The sequence below is a fragment of the Caretta caretta genome, chromosome 18, assembly GCF_965140235.1.
Source record: "Caretta caretta isolate rCarCar2 chromosome 18, rCarCar1.hap1, whole genome shotgun sequence".
Classification (NCBI taxonomy): domain Eukaryota; kingdom Metazoa; phylum Chordata; order Testudines; family Cheloniidae; genus Caretta; species Caretta caretta.
The window spans coordinates 13,736,498-13,753,138 of record NC_134223.1 but is presented as its reverse complement, the minus strand read 5'-3'; the positions used below and the strand labels follow the sequence as shown (position 1 = coordinate 13,753,138).

At 48.0% G+C, this 16,641-nt stretch overlaps 1 protein-coding gene across 5 annotated transcripts in view; it reads left to right on the top strand.

Annotated features, from left to right (window-relative positions):
• Positions 1-16,641, top strand: part of CA6 (carbonic anhydrase 6) — a 47,312-nt gene that overhangs the window by 28,499 nt on the left and 2,172 nt on the right. For 4 of the 5 annotated variants that reach the window (XM_048824820.2, XM_075121009.1, XM_048824819.2 and 1 more), the window contains 5 exons: positions 1,243-1,338; positions 7,156-7,222; positions 8,937-9,094; positions 12,305-12,428; positions 14,081-14,179. In XM_048824820.2, the coding sequence (XP_048680777.2) occupies positions 1,243-1,338; positions 7,156-7,222; positions 8,937-9,094; positions 12,305-12,428; positions 14,081-14,179 (544 nt within the window). The remainder of the gene's footprint in view (positions 1-1,242; positions 1,339-7,155; positions 7,223-8,936; positions 9,095-12,304; positions 12,429-14,080; positions 14,180-16,641) is intronic. The other variant, XM_075121010.1, reaches the window with a different exon arrangement.

Here is a 16,641-nt window from a genome sequence, read left to right as displayed (position 1 = left end):
GTGGCAGGCCAAAGTTCACCACATGCATTGTGATGTGTGTGTCTGAGGGGGGAATACAGAGCTAGAATTAATCTCCATTTTAGCTGTTTGCCCCAGGGCCCATTCTGTGACAGCCCACTTCACAGAAGGGAGCTGCCAAGCTTTGGCAGACAAGATCATGTGCAGCAAAGGGCTGGCCCTCAGAAAGCAACAAGAATGGCAAATGCTTTTCCCTGTCTGACGTTTGCAGCTGCAGTTAGCAAAGGCTGTTTAATAGGGGCTCAGGGATATGTTAATACATTTTTATTTTTCCTTATATTGGGTCTGATTCTGAAAGCAATTAAATGAAAAGGAAAAACAATTCTCATGGCAGCCAAGGGGGTTTGGATCAGGCCCGTAACATTTGTTTTCTCAAACTGCTCTTTAATTGCAATCGTTGCAAAAAGGGGTATCACAGATGTTTTTCCTTCCTACTTTTAAAACCCAGGAGGGAATCCTGCTTATGAGTAATATGGAGTTATTGGCTCTTTGGTCAGCCCTTAGAGCCAAACCACCTTTGCAAAATGAAGGTTTGCTGCTGCACAAGGACTCTCTCTTCGGCATCTGTTCACGAGCCTCAGCCCTACAGGCAGTAAGCAAAGAAAAGCCTTCGTGCGTTAAAGGTCAATGGCGGGACCCGAGCTACAGCTAGTAGCTTTAAGGAAGGAGGAGGAAAGCGAGCATTGCAGTAGCACCTAAAGGCCACAAATGTGAGGAGGGAACCTACTGTGCTAGGTGCTGTGCAAACACAGTAAGAGTCAATCCCTGCCCTGAAGAGTTTGCGTTCTAAAGAAAGAAACGAAGTGACTTGGCCAAGGTTACTCAGCAGATTGGTGGCAGAGCCAGGATTAGACCCCAAGTATCTAAGTCCAACACACTAGCCACTGTGGGCCATGCTACCGCTCTAGTCGCACCTGCACAATCCCAATCAAACAGGCCTTCAGCAACACAGGTTTGTAATAAACATTTAGGGCCAAATTCTTCCAGCACTGTGCACTGAAGTCACCACAGCTACCTGAGTGTCATGGAGGCTAGAAATTTGGTCCTAAAATATTTTCCCCTACCCTTGTTGCTGAAGGCTTGGGTGTCTGCATTAGGTCAGCAGGACCAAGAGAAGGTTGGGCACTGGCTATCCCTTCAGTCGGAGACTATTCTTTCAAGAGCTAGAGGCAGCTTAACCACCAGTCCCCAGCCTTGGACTGACCTTGTCTTGTTCTCCTACAGCTGCACATTGTCCATTACAACTCCGGTAACTACTCCAGTTTTGAAGAAGCAAAAAACAAGCTGAATGGGCTGGCAGTGCTTGCTTTCCTCTATGTGGTAGGTTGTAACTCTACAGGGAGAGGGAACAGGTTGGTGAGTGGGTATGGGACATTATTATTTGTTCTGCAGTAGCATGTAGCAGGCCTAACTGAAGTGTATTTGTTGGAATTGTAGGTGGTCACTTTAAGAACAAGGTTAAGAACTAGCTTGCAGGCTAGGGGGCTCTGATCAGAGTCAATCTGGAAAGAACTAGCTTAAAGCTAGGTGGGGTGAGTTGTGCCCCTCTGCCTTAGGGAGCAAGCCTGTTCTCTCCCCATTTTTGGGTGCTTTTGTTATTCTGAATGCTAAAGAATAAAGCAGTGTGACACTGCAGCCTTCCAACGGACGTATTTATGTTTCTATCTAATTGCTGCATGCATGCTATGAACACAACACCAAACAAGAGCAGAGCCCCATTGCGCGAGGCACTGTACGAACACATAGTAAGAGACAGCCCCTGCCCTAGCAGATTGAACAGACAAGGGAATACAGGGGCACAGGGAGGTGAAAGGACATGTCCAAGGGTACGTAGCAGTTAGATGGAGCTTGTGGGCGGGGAGAGAAATCCAGATCTCCCGCCCTAGTCCAGGGCACTATCTTCTGGACCACAATGGTGGTGGAAGGTGCTTGCTATAGACTATTCCTTTTGCTTGCTGTAGGTTATTGGCTTTTCAAGGGTCACCCACGGCAGAACACTGCTGAGATGGGTCATCACCCCTCAACTCATTCAGTGGTAGAAGGCTGACCACCAGGTCACAGTTTGGCCAGAAGGGCTTTTGTGAAGGATGGGAACAGACATTAAGAGTTACCTTCCACGGGACATGCCATGGTTGTTTTTTTGAACTATTTGGGAGCCAGGGTTAGACGGTCACTGAGCGCAGGAGGGGGCTAGAGGCTCCCGAGATGGGGGTGAACCCCAGCAGAAGCAAAGAAATCCATCGCCCCATCCTCTAGCGCACCATGAGCGCCACAGCAAAAAGCACATTGGCGCAGGGGCAGCTCTGCAGCACCCAACACAAAGGAGCACCCATTGGAATGGTCACCACAACAGAGTTCGCCTGCCTGGTAACAGAAATAACCTGATCCGAGTCCTTGCAGAGACCCTGCTTCATGCTTGGAAATATTTCCAGAGTAAGATTTTTGTGGGAGTTCCGTGCATTTGAAAGGTTTTGGAATGGAATCTATTCAGGCCCAGAACACAGATGGCGGGTTCTGCTCCCCCGCTCCCAGCACCTCTTTCCCCGGTCTGGGCAGAGCCCTGTTTGGAATGAGAGAAGAATTCATTCCCTATGGCCCATTCAGTCATTGGCCTCTCTGCTGAGACTGCCTGTGGCCAGAACACCCTCTCCCTCGCTCCATCTCATGGCAGTGGGTGGCCCTGCAGACACCCCATCTTCAATTCCCCCCTGGGTCTTCCAGGAGCTTTCCACAGTCCAGGCTACCTAAAGCAAAGCTTCCCTTCAGGGTAGGGTTGCCAACTTTCTAATCACACAAAACCAAACACACTAGGTATGTCCCGGAGGCCGCTCCAGCCCCTTCCCTGAGGCCCCCACCCCCCTGCTCATTACCTTTCCCCTCTGTGACTCACTCTCCTCCACCCTCACTCACTTTCACTGGGCTGGGGTGCAGGATCTGGGCTGGGGCTAGGGATGAGGGGTTTAGGGTGCAGGAGGGGGGGCTCCAGGTTGGAGCCAAGGGTTTCAGAGTGTGGGAGGGGGCTATGGGTTGAGGCAGGGAGTTGGAGTGCAGAGGGGTGAGGGCTCTGGGCTGGGGCCAGGGATGAGGGGTTTGGGGGAGGGCTCAGGGGGTTACCTCAGGCAGATCCCAGTCAGCACCACAGCAGGGCTAAGGCAGGCTCCCTGCCAGCCCTGGCTCCACCCCAGAAGCAGGTCTGGCTCCTGTGTGGGGGGAGGGCAGGCAGAAGGCTCTATACACTGCTCTCACCTTCAGGCATCACCCCCCCAGCTCCAATTGGCCACAGTTCCCAGCCCATGGGAGTGCCACTCTGAGCAAAGGTTCTGGAGGCAGCGTACAGAGCCCCATGGACACCACATCTACAAGATGGACCCACTGACCGCTTCCAGGGCGCAGCCCAGTGCCAGGACAGGTAGGGACTAGCCTGGCTTAGCCCTGCAGCACCAAAAACCAGACACCTGGCAACCCCTACTTCAGAGGGAGGGGGGTTAATTTTTTTTTTATAAAATCTTTCCATGCAATTTCTAGGGGCCTTCCAGGCCCAAACCCTTCCCTCTTAGCTAGGGGATCACACAGCCCTCCTTCCAGGGCTCACATAATGCTTCTCCCCAGCCCTTTTAAGTTTTCCATCACCAGTTTCACCTAGGTGAGTCAATAAAGTCTTAAAAAAAAAAAACAACCCCCCAAAAAACCCAAAACCTTCCAAACACCAGCCCTCTCTCCAAGACCCCTTGTGGGGGTATCATGCAATCTTCTACCCCACCTTGGAAACCAGCTAGCAAAGAGTCTTCCCTAGCTACTTCAGAAGGTTTCACAACAACCCCCATGCACCTCTAACTCAGTCTTTTGCCTCACCCAAAGTCTCTGTGCCCCCAGACTCTTGCTTATCTATCCCCTACCTGATTGGTGGGTCATGTGATCCACCAGTCACATGACCTTCATTTTCCCCACCTGGGGAGAAGAGCGGGCTGTATTACAGGTGGGGCTGACACTCAGCTTTTCTCTGCGGGCCAGATAGCCACTGATGCTGCCAGGCAAGTTGACCAGTTATTGGCAGTGGTTTTTGTGATGTAGACACGTGCCCACTGGAACTGGGCAGAGACCCACTAAAGTCATGTCACACAGGCTACCAAACAACCCCTAAGTGGCCCCTGTGGACGAATCTGAACCAGCCACGTTAAAGGTGAAGTCTTCATAGTCTATCACCAATCCCCAGAGCCATCCCTTCCAGTCCCTTTATTAATTTAAATTTGCTTTTTCCCCCATTGTAAAAAATCTCAGCTCCATTTTTTTCCCTGAAGACCTTGAGCCCACAATACCCCCAGCTTGAAAGTGACCCCTGGACTCTCACGGAATGACAGCCAGTCACTCCCTCCCTGGTCACAGCAGCAGTTCTATGCAAAAAAAAGCTTATGCCTCTCTTTCCTTTGTTCAGCGTGTTTGCATTGCACGGGGAAAGCATTAGTGCATCTACCCCCCCAGTCCTCTCTCCAGCACATTACTGGAGCAGCCAGGGGCGGATCTTTCCCTGCTCAGAGTGTCACAGCTCCTCCATGGCCCAGGCTTCCAGGCTAGAGTAGCTTATCCCACCTGCCTGCAGCACATGGCTGGTGGACGTGCCTAATGGGGTGCTCCTTCAGCCTTTGTATTGCACACAGTGACCCCTTTGGAACGTGGCTCCGGGGAATGCCTGGGATTAGCACTCCCTGTGCCGCCCTCTCATGCACTGCCCTCTCCCCATGTCACAGAACCACACTGGTTCCACTGCAGACTGGGTCCGACTCCTTTGCCTGCACTGGGTGATGAATATATTTTTTCTCTTATGGCCTCCTCTCGTTGCCAGGGGGGAGGAGAGAGGTGAAATTTGCCTGTGGACAATGATGCGGCTCAGCCTTTCATTGTCCTTGGAGTGGTCCTGTCCCCAGCTGAGATTATTTTGAAGGCCCAGGCTCCTGTGTCCAACAGCTCCCTTCTGCCAAGTGCATGGGCTCTGTACTACAGGCAGCTCCCGCTGGTACAAAGAGGAAGAGTCTGAGATCAGAGCTGTCTAAGGGAGGGTGTCCTAGCCCAGGAGTGGGGGGAAGGTGAGCTGATACCCCTACCACTCAACCCACACCCTCACAGACTGAGTTGAACAACCCCATAGTACGAGCCCTGGGGGAAAGCTACAAAGTGGCAGATGTTAGTAGGTAAAGCAAGAGCCCCGTAGGCACATGGATGTGAGAGAGGGAAGGTGGAGCAGCATCGAGGCAGACAGAGTAGAAGAAGCAGTTCTGGATGAATGACGGAAAAGAAACGTTGTGGGTAAATAATAATAGGGAGGAGGCATGCTCATTTAGAGAATGGGCCTGGGATACAGGAGAGCTGGGCTCAACTCCCAGGCCAGCTTTGCCACAAACTCGCTGTGTGACCCTGGGCAAGTCACTTAGCCTCAGATCCTCAATGGCATTTAGACTCCTAGCTTCCCTTGAAATCAGCTGCCTGGGCCTCAGACTCCTCATCCTTCAGTTCCCCATCTGTAACTTGGGCCCAATAATAACACTCCCTTTCTCCTACCTGTTGTCTCCCTTGTCTGTTTAGACATCAAGTGCTTTGTGGCAGGGAGAGTCTCCTGCTAGATGTATACACAGCACCTAGCACCATGGGGCACCAGGGGGGCTGGAACAATTTTTATAGTGGGGGTACTGAGACCCATTGACCCAAACTGTAAACCCAGTCTATACTAGAAACCATTTCAAGTTGGGGGTGCTGCAGCACCCCCCCCCCGCATCCATTGTTCCAGCACCCATATGGGGCACCCCTCTGAGTTGGGGCCTCTAGGTGTTATTGTAATAAGAAGAAATTATAACAGAATAACTATTTGATGGGGGGCAGGGAAGCTCAAATTAGTGACCGATCTTCTGCCTCGGGAGTGCTGTGACTGGCTTTAGGTCATGGACGTGGCTGAATGTCTGTGTGTTCACTGACCTTACTAACTGGACTCAGAGGTCTGGCTCTCTGATGGGAAAGGGTCACCCCTCCCCTCTCTTCTCTGGCTCTGGGAAGCACCACTCAGCTGCCCACTGCCAGCACCAGAGCATTGTTCGTCTCCTCCAGGCTCCAGCCTCGTGAGAGCTCTGTGCTCATTTCAAAGGCCTGAGCGCTGCTTCGTGTTGACAAAAGCTGCAGACAGGGATCTGCGGTCCTAGCAAGAGATGATTTGACATGGCAGTTGAGATCCCATTGTGGTGCGATAAAGAGAGGCATAACTTCGCTCCGTTCCAGAGCGCCTGCTGACGAGAAGCTTCCAGGCACTGAAAAAGGGCATCTCCCTCTCTTCCTCATGCTTCGCAGTTCATGAGAGGCAATGATCAGAGGCTGAGGGGATCAAGACTCCTGGATTCTCCTCCCAGCTGTGGGAGTGAAGTGGTGTCTAGTGGTTAGAGGAGGAGGGACTGCATCTGGATTTCTGGGTTCTGTTTCTAGCACTGGGAGAACAGTGTGGTCTAGTGGTTAGCGCAGTTGGGCCAGGGGCCAGGACTCATGAGTTCTACTCTCAGTTCATGCATTGAGTTTAGGTGAGTCATTTAGGGCCAAAAAGGTATAGGATCTTAGGCCCAAATTTTCAGGATGTGGTTGCTTAACATTGGGCATCTAACTCACTACTGAGACACTTCCTGAGTCATAACTGGCTTGATTGTCAGAGGTGCTGAGCACCCACACATCTTATGGAAGGCAGTGGGCTCTGACAATCAAGTCAGTTATTCAGATACCTAAATACAGACTTTGGTGCCCAACTTTATGCTCCCAAAGTTTGAAAATGTCAGCCTTAGTATCTCCATGCCACAGTTTCCTCCACCTAACACAAAAGAACACTAGGATGCTTTAGTGTGTATGTAAGAGGAGGACACGGGGGAGGAGCCCTTCACCCTCTAACCCTCCAGCACTCTTGTGCAATTCAGTGCAGGCTTCTATTTTTCGGATCCATAATGGCAAGTGTGGTGATTACTCATGAAAATATCCAATCCCTTAAGAAATCCAGCTCCAGTATTTGGCTGTGTGAGCTCCTGCCTCAGTGAATCTCACATGCTGAACTGAGCTAGAGCTGGTGCTAGGTTGACTTTTACACATTTTATTCAGCAAGCCCTGTTCTCCTTCTAGGATGGGAATTTTGAGAACACCTACTACAGTGAATTCATTTCGAACCTGGCCAAAATCAGGTTTGCTGGTAAGTCCCTGGCACCCCTCTCCATTCTTGTTGCCCAAAAAGTCAGTACTTGTAAGTGCTGGGTACACCTGGACCTAAAGGAGACAGCCCAAGGGGAGAGATGGCAGGGCGGGTGAGCTCAACAGGAAGATCCATTTCATTCTCATGGATAAGGCCAGATAGATCTTGGCCTGGTTGATGAATGGCATGGGAGACTGGGGTTATTATTTATCTGGTTTTAAGGTGCAGTGGCCACTTCAAGGTCAGATGTCCCATGAGCCAGAGGTCACATAGAGCTATCAGAACTTAACATGCTCTTCCTCGTCATGCATGACAGGACCCAGGTCTGTGACTCAGCCAGAGGGTCCCAGCTGATGGGGACTTTCCCTTTCAGTTGTAATTTACCAGTCTTACAGATGCCCCATGCTCATTGGGTTCCATGTGCGTTGCTGGACGCTGCAGTTGTTACTGGGAGAAGCAGGGGAGGCTAGTAGGCAGCTTGCTTCATTTTTTTAAAAACAAATTCTATATCAAGTTACAGTTAAATAACTAGGTTACTTCAGCCATACCCCACTGCACACCCCTGCAGTTTCTCTCCTTCCCCACACATGCAGAAAACAGGGGTGCTGATTGCAGAATCATCCTTCCATTCTTAAGCAAGCCATGGCATCCTGTTAAAGGGAGGGACTTCTCCCTGCCTCCACCAGAGCTTGCTACATCACAAAAAACAGTCTCACTAAATAAGTAAATAAATAAATAAATAAATGAAAAGTCTACAGCAACTCAGTATTAACACAATACGCTGGGCTATTGGTTTGGGGCTGCCCTGGGATTTCCTGAGCTGATTCCCATGGACAGGTGAACTCACCTGTGTAATCAGGTCTTTCTCGCGAACACCAAACTGGTTCTCAAGCCACAAAACCCACCCTTGCATTGTGTGTAGGGCAAATTCCATAGGGACCTTGGAAGGTCCAGAATCATAAAAAATAGTCTTCTTAATAATACCTGGCCCTTATATAAAGTTATTTTTATTTTCAAAGTGCCTAGAGCAGGAAAAGAGCTATTAAATCAGCTTATCAAGTATGGATATTGTTATTTATCTCTATTCTAGTAGCACATATAGACTCCAGCCTCACTATGCAAGGTGCTGTAGACTAGAGTTGGTAGAAAATTTTCATCAAAACAAGTTTCCATCATAACGTGTCCTTTCAACAAAACTGAACCAGTTGGGTGAAAGTGTGTAGCCATTTTGATGAAATTTAATTTAAAAAAATTGGACAAAACCTATTTTAGAAACATCTTTTTTCAACATTTTCAGAACCATTTTGACTATTTTTGTTGTGAAAAATAAAAAATATAAAAGGGTGAAAAATCTAAACCGATCATTTTGCATTTATTGAAATGAAAAGTGTCGAAGGACCTGAAATTAATTTTAGTTTTTTGGGAGGTCATTTCTTGAAAAAATGTCTACATTTTCATCTTGATTTAGGATGAAGATTTTTTTTAAAAGTCTGAGAATTTTTCTCAGGACAGAAAATCTGTTTGCAGTCAGCTCTCGTACAGCCGTAACAAAAAGACAGTCCCTGCCCATCTGCCTTTGCTTGGCTCAGTCACTGGCCTAGTTCCTGGTGAATTTGGGAAGAGATTTGTCAAGTGTCTGGCCATAGCTGCCAGGACCAGTCCTCTGCTTTCCTCTCCAGGGTCATTATATAGCTGTGTTTTGTTGCCTTTTTAGGGCAGTCAACCAAGCTCAGTTCACTGGATGTCCAAGCCATGCTGCCTGAAAACCTCTCACACTTCTACAGGTATCACGGCTCACTGACCACACCGCCATGCTCAGAGAGTGTGATCTGGACAGTTTTTGACTCTCCCATCATCCTGTCACACACACAGGTAAGGCCCCCTCTGCTGCTTGCCAGATGTGACAGCCTCTCCTCCTTCCAGACAGCCTTTCTTTAATTGTCTCCACACCTCCACTCTCCATTGTCTGGTGCTTTCGAGGGGGCTGGGGCAATTATTTGCAGTGTTGTAGGGCCATGTGGAGGTGTGTGTGTCTATGTGGCATTTTGTAAAGGAATGAAGTCGCAGAGAAGCACAAAGTTGTAGTGATGTCTTGACATAATAGTGCTCAGTCCTTCTCTAAGGCCTTCCATCCAGGAAAGTCACAGTGCTTTACAGACAGGAATGAATGTAGCTTCCCTTTATGCAAGGCAGGTCAATAACATTATCCCATTTTACAGCTGGGGAAACTGAGGCACAGCTGTTAAGTAACTTGCCCAAGACCACACTGTTAATCTTTGGTACCTCCTGATTCCCAGTCCCCTGCTCTAGTCACTAGTTGTAGCTCTTTCCTGATGTAGGGGGATGTTTTTCATTCTTTCCCACTCTCCTGTGTTCTTGGGAAGAGTAAGGTGTTACCCCGCTCTGTCCCTTTTCTGGCTGCACAGGAAACTGGGCCTGGATCCAAGCAGTGCTGGGCCATTGCCTTAGGTGCGTTCGCCATGCTGCAGTGCTCTGACCAGCGCTCCAATTGCTTTGCCTGGCACTCACACGTGAGACTCTATGACAGACACAGGTGGCTGATCATTGGCTTACAGATTCAGGGTGATGGATGCTCAGCCAGTCACACTGCTTGACAGAGGCAGTGTGGTCCAGTGGTTTGAGCATACTGCTGGGAGCCAGGAGCTCCCACATTCTAATCCTGGTCTTGACAGTAACTCAGCGTGACAATACTTACCTGCCTTGTGGGGTGTAGTGAGAATAATATTTGCCAGGCCTTCAAGGGTCCAGTCCCTGATCTGCCACTGACTCCCTGGATGACCTTCACCTCTCTGTGCCTCGGTTTCCTACGCCAGCAGCTCTCAACCTTTCCAGACTACGGAACCCCTTTCAGGAGTCTGTTTTGTCTCATGTACTCCCAAGTTTCGCCTCACTTAAAAGCTACTTGCTTACAAAATCAGACCTAAAAATACAAAAGTGTCACAGCCACACTGTTACTGAAAAAATGCTCACTTTCTCATTTTTATCATATAATTATAAAATAAATCAAATGGAATATAAATATTGTACTTACCTTTCAGTGTATAGTATGTAGAGCCGTATAACCAAGTCATTGTCTGTATGAAATTGTAATTTGTACTGACTTTGCTAGTGCTTTCTATATAGTTGTAAAACTAGGCAGATATCTAGATGAGTTGATGTACCCCCTGGATGACCTCTGAGTACCCCTGGTGGAGAACCCCTGTCCTAGGCCATCCAATGGGTATAGAAAACATTAACCATGACTGTTTGAGAGCGCGTCTGTGTGAGGATCCATCTATTTGCAGAGCACTCTGGGTGACGTGATATGCTGTAGTGCAAATTATTGGTGTTTGGCTGAACATGTCTAACAATTGTTGTAATTGAAGGAGGCGGAGAAGCTTCTGTGATTTATTATTTATAAACGGGCACAAAAAGAAACCTAGTATGAAAGTGTCATTAATTATACGACCATGACTGTCCCTGTTGGAATTAGAGGTGCTGGCTCGTATTCTCTCGTCTGCTGCTTAGACATCCACACTCAGCACAAGCCAGACTGCTAATTCAAAGGGTTTATAGTCTGAGGTTATTGAATCTCTAAACTCTCTAGGCCAAATTCAGCCTTGGCATAAACAGGTGCGTCTCCACCCAGAGCGACTCTCTGCCTTTCCCCCAGCCAAACTCGCGGTGCAGGAGTGGCAGCTGCAGCCACATCTTGCAGCCACGGTGTTTTAAGTTAAAATCTCTGTCAAGCAGAGCACAGAGTAGCTGATGTCTGGTAAGCAGCAGCAAAACCCCCTGCTTAGTTAAATGCAACAGGGCCAGAACCCAACAAAAATAAAAACAGCAAGGAAGACCAGCCAGAACCAACCAGCAAAACTGCTGAGGCAGAGTCTTTGCGGATTACAAAGCCAGGAGCATAACGAACTCACCCACCAGCAGGCCCTTGGGACCAGATTAAAGATAATTACAGAACAATAATTGTTGTTTTTAGAAAAGCGACTCCCTCGTTTATATTGGCCTTGTGTGAATGGAGGCGTTATTTCAGCTAGGGGCCAGTGCAGGTTTTGTCTGCATGCCAGATGAACATTGGTCTAGACTCCAGGCTAGGCATTAAGCTGTGCTGATGACTCCACTCTGGACACAAAGGGGAGCTGTTGATGAGTGATTACAGGTGTCTCCTGTACCCCCAAGAGTGATCAAAACCTTTCAGGAAGGACGGGACTCTGTTCTCTTGTCTAGATCTGCCAGGGCATTTAGCATAGGGCAGAGACCCAGCATAAGCAACATCAATAAACTGAGAACACCAAGGAGCTTTAAATGATGAATTATTTTCCTTAGGTAAATAATGTGTGTAACCTTCTCTTTAAGACACAGCAGAGATAGGAATGGGGTGTGTGTGATTGAGGTGAATTTGCATCTAAACAAGGGGCTGTGCATTCTAATGCGGCGGGGGGGGGGGGGGAAACAGTTCAAAGGCCCCCTGGCAGTTGTCGTTAAGCAAAATAATAGGACTCATTGCAAAATCCCCATCACATGCATAGTTGTCAGAACAACTTCCTCTTCCACTTAGTCCAGCCATTGCCCCTGAGCCTGACAGGTGCCGTGTTCCTGTTCTACTCCTGTGTGTCCCTCAGTTCTGACATTGCAACACCCTGATTCTGGGCCTCTACACACTGCTGCTGGGAATGAGCCTCCCCACCCGGGGAGCAGACACATGCTAGTGGGGCATGAGGTAGTGCACTAAAAATAGCCATGGGGGTGTTGCAGCAGGTGCAGGAGAGCAGGCTCTCAAGCCCAACTGACCCCATGGGTCTGAGCCTGAGTCTGCACCCGAGCTGCACTGTCCACCCTGTGATTTTTATAGCACACTAGCTCGAGTCAAGCTGGCGTGAATCTGTCGAGCTGGGTGGGGAGGCTTACTTCCAGTGACAGTGTAGACATAGCCTACCTAGCTCTGCCACTGTAAGGACTCATGAGACATGATCTGCAGCTACCCTGCTCTCGGTCTGGCGAGGGGTGTTTTCTCTTTCAAAGAGCTAGCCACCCATTTCCCCCTCCGTAACAAACCCATGTTGCTTAAAGATCAAGCTGCTGGAGAATACCTTGCTGGACTGGCAGAACAACACCCTGAGGAATGACTATCGCCACGCTCAGCCTCTCAACGACAGAGTGGTGGAATCATCTTTCAAAGCCAAAGGCGCCAAAGGTAAGAGGGGGGGCTGGGACTGGGTGCCTGGGGTAGAACACAGCATCACAGGGGTGGCTCCAGGTGGGGCACAGGCCTGCAGGTAAGGAATGAGAAACCATTCGAAGTGAGTTTCATTTGCAATCAGTTAAGCAGAGAACCCAAGACCTTCACACTCAAGTAGGGGTTAACGGTACCCTCGGACTATAGGTAAGGAAAGGTGCAGGGGTGTATTGTGTCCAAGTGCCATGACAGCTCTAATATCTACTAGCAGAAACAACATGATCTATCTAAGGTACTTATATGGCTCCTATTACTGTAGTATCCAAGCGCTTCACAATCTTTAACAGATTTATCCTCACAAGCGCTGTGTGAACTAGGGAAGTATTATCCCCAATTTAGAGACGGAGCTGAAGCACACAGACTAAATGACTTTCCCAAGGTGTCAGTGTCTGTCTGTGGCAGAGCAGGAAATTGAGTCCGTGACTAGCGCCTTACCTAGTAAACCATCCTTCCTCATCACAGGCAAGGATAAGCATAGCCATCACAGCATCACTGACTGAGCGCCCACAATCAAGGGCTTTTTTTTGAGAGAGAGAGAGCGCGCGCGAGCTTTTTGCGTATTGAGCCCCTTGCAACATGAACTGTCTGCCAGTGCAACTGAAGTGAGTGCCAATGCTAACAGAGGGTGCCTGGAAAGGATACCTGGGTTTGTGAGAATTTGGAGGCTGTATGATGCATCACCACTTGTTGTGCAAGACCCAGTGTGTTTGCTGTAGCATAGGTTTGGACCTTTGTCCCAGCACCTTTGACCCCCAGTGGGAAGAACATTAGCAATAAACTAACAGGGACAATTTCAGACACAGGGGACCTAACATGTTAAAAATCTCTCTCCAGGTTCATAGACCACTCGACAACTCACCTTTGCTCAGTGTCTTTCATACAAACCATATTGTGGAATGCTTTGTGGAGTTTAACAGCAAGAAAGCGAGAAGGGGAGAGAGGGACACACACACCCAGGGAGAAATGGTCACAAGCTAAACTCAGGCTAGGTGTAGCCAAGAAGGGTCAACCCATGGGCTTAGTCTACACTACAAAGTTTTGTTGACATAGCTATGGTAACTAGGAGGGTGGGGGAAGGAATTGCACCTCCTAGCCAACACAACTATGCTGACAAAATCCCCAGTGTAGATGCAACGATGCCAGCAGAAGTGCATCTCTTGGCTCAGCTGATGGTTTATTTGTGTTGGTCCAACGCCCCCTTCTATCAGCTTACGCTGCATCTCCACCAGGGGGCTCTGCCAACACGGCTGTAGCAGTATAGTCATACTGTACTGGCAAAGCATCTGTTGTGCAGATAAGCACCTGATCCCATGGAAGTCTGCGGTAAGACGTTCACTGCTGTCAATGGGAGTAGAACTTGGCCTGTTGGTTCTCATCAAATGGTGGCAGTTTTGCCACTGTTCTCTTAACAGACGGCAAAGATGAGGCCATGTAGCCAGGAACAACTGCCCACTCAAACAATTCCCCACCCCAAGTGCTGCACAGGGGAAAGAGACCTCAGTTTAAAAGGGAGGTGCCCCAAAAGCTCCCGATGTTTGGAAGCTGGAGAAATATCCCAGCTGACCATGAATCGATGTGTATCAGTGATTGCTGTTCTCTCACTGATCTAGAACTCTGTCTGCCAGAAGAACTCAGCTCAAAACTGGAGCAAATACACACTCAGCTCCAGGAGATGAAGAAGCATCTGCTGGCTGGAGTGGGCCTGACCGGTAAGACACTTCCAGCCACTTCTATTTCCATGAGATTCACTTGCACAGGAAGTCACTATCTATATTTTCCTCTAATGGGGAGCCCACAATGTCTCTGCCCGTGGATGCGTCAGCATCAGCGGGTGTTGTGTGGACATATGAGTAGAATTTGGTCCTTTTTATGGTTCCGCTGGAGAGTTTCCATCAGTCGTAGCATAGCTAAGCTTAACTTAAGGCCAGCTGTTAGACAGCCGTTAACATCCCATTGCCCTACTCCAGTGGCTCCAGAGATCAGCACATGAAAGAATTAAAACTCAGAGCATTGCTATGGAATGGAATGGAATATGATTATCCCCATTTTACTGATGCGGAAAACTGAGGCATTGAGAATTAAGTGACTTGCACAAAACAAGTCAGTGAGAGAGCCAAGAAATGAACCCAGCTCTCCTGACTCGCTGTCCTGTGCTGTGACAACAAGACCAGCTTTCCTCCCAAATCAGATCCATATTTTGGAGGATATGAATTTAATTTCCAGACTCACCTCCTCATTCCCAGATACGCCTGCATAGAAATAGACTCTCGTGCATATATAGGTGGCATCTGCTACATTCATAAAGTTATGGCTTCCAGGAATCATGTCCCCTTTAATCTCAGAGGCTCATTTGTCAGGCATTTAAAACCAACAAACTAGTCTTGTATCAATTGGCAATCTATCAAGAAAGATGGGCCATGCCTGGACCTTGTCAGCTGAGCTGCCTGCCCCACAGAACCCTTAATTTTGGGAGTTCAGATTAATTGGGACCTGGATCCAAACTGCTCCTGGTTTTGATTTACAGAACTACATATCAACAACATCAAATTGTACCCATCTCTACCTGAAATAGTTATTATAGCCTGGGGAAAAAGGTGCATTGGACCTGAAATACACCTCACTCCCCCAAATATCTGCCCATATGCACATACGACCCCCCCCCACGCCCCAACCTCACCTCATTTACTGGTATCTTCAGGCATGCTGGTCAGTTGCAATGAGATATTATTCCAAGAGAAGCCCCCTGAACCAACATTGGAGGAATAGGCTGTCAAGGTTCCTTCCCCACTCTGAACTCTAGGGTACAGATGTGGGGACCTGCATGAAAAACCCCTAAGCTTAGTTTTACCAGCTTAGGTTAAAACTTCCCCAAGGTACAAACTATTTTACCTTTTTCCCTTGGACTTTATTGCTGCTACCACCAAGCATCTAACAAATATATAACAGGGAAAGAGCCCGCTTGGAAACGTCTCCACCCCCCCGCCCCAAAATCCTCCCAAACCCTACATTCCCTCTCCTGGGGAAGGCTTGATAAAAATCCTCACCAATTTGCATTGGTGAACTCAGACTCAAACCCTTGGATCTTAAGAACAATGAAAAAGCAATCAGGTTCTTAAAAGAAGAATTTTAATAGAAGAAAAAGTAAAAGAATCACCTCTGTAAAATCAGGATGGTAAATACCTTACAGGGTAATCAGATTCAAAACATAGAGAATCCCTCTAGGCAAAACCTTAAGTTACAAAAAGACACAAAAACAGGAATATACATTCCATTCAGCACAACTTATTTTATCAGCCGTTTAAACAAAACAGAATTTAACGCATATCTAACTAGATTGCTTATTAGCCCTTTACAGGAGTTCTAACCTGTATTCCTGCTCTGATCCCAGCAAAAGCAACACACAGACAGAGAGAGAGAATCCTTTGTTCCCCCACCCTCCAGCTTTGAAAGTATCTTGTCTTCTCGTTGGTCATTTTGGTCAGGTGCCAGCGAGGTTATCTTAGCTTCTTAACCCTTTACAGGTGAAAGGGTTTTTCCTCTGGCCAGGAGGGATTTAAAGGTGTTTACCCTTCCCTTTATATTTATGACGTAGGCCAATCACAGAAACATCATTTATGGAAAGTACCACTCTTTTGGGGAGTCAAGGGGAGGGAATCTTAAGGGTTGAAGAAAGAAAGACACACCATTGCAAAGTTCTCTGCCCCAAATGAAGGTCTTTCACATTCTCCTCTCCCACTGTGCTCCGTTACATGCTACCATCCAGAATTTACAAAGTTAAACTCCTCTTTTCTTCCTTCTTTCCCAATTTTTTGAGGGATTTTGTTGCCCAGGAAAGCGAGGCACCAATAGCTTATCACCTCCTATGCCTGTCCATTCTCGATAGTCCTGTGTTATCCTCTTGGCCACAGTCTCTCCTCTCTGCAGCCTCCTCAAATCCAGACTTAAAGGGTTTTGTGCTCCTTCAGTTCTTGGACCACTTACAGCTGCTTGCATGTGAATTATTGTCAGGCATGTTTGTACTGGGAGGGGGCTGGAATTCTTCAAATACAATTGTTTTTAAACAAAAGCCACCTTTATTCAAAAATGAAACATAGTTAAAAACGTGGTTTGCTTTTTAAATGTTCTGGAGGTTTTTTTAATGACACCTGGAAATGAAACTTTCATTTGGGGC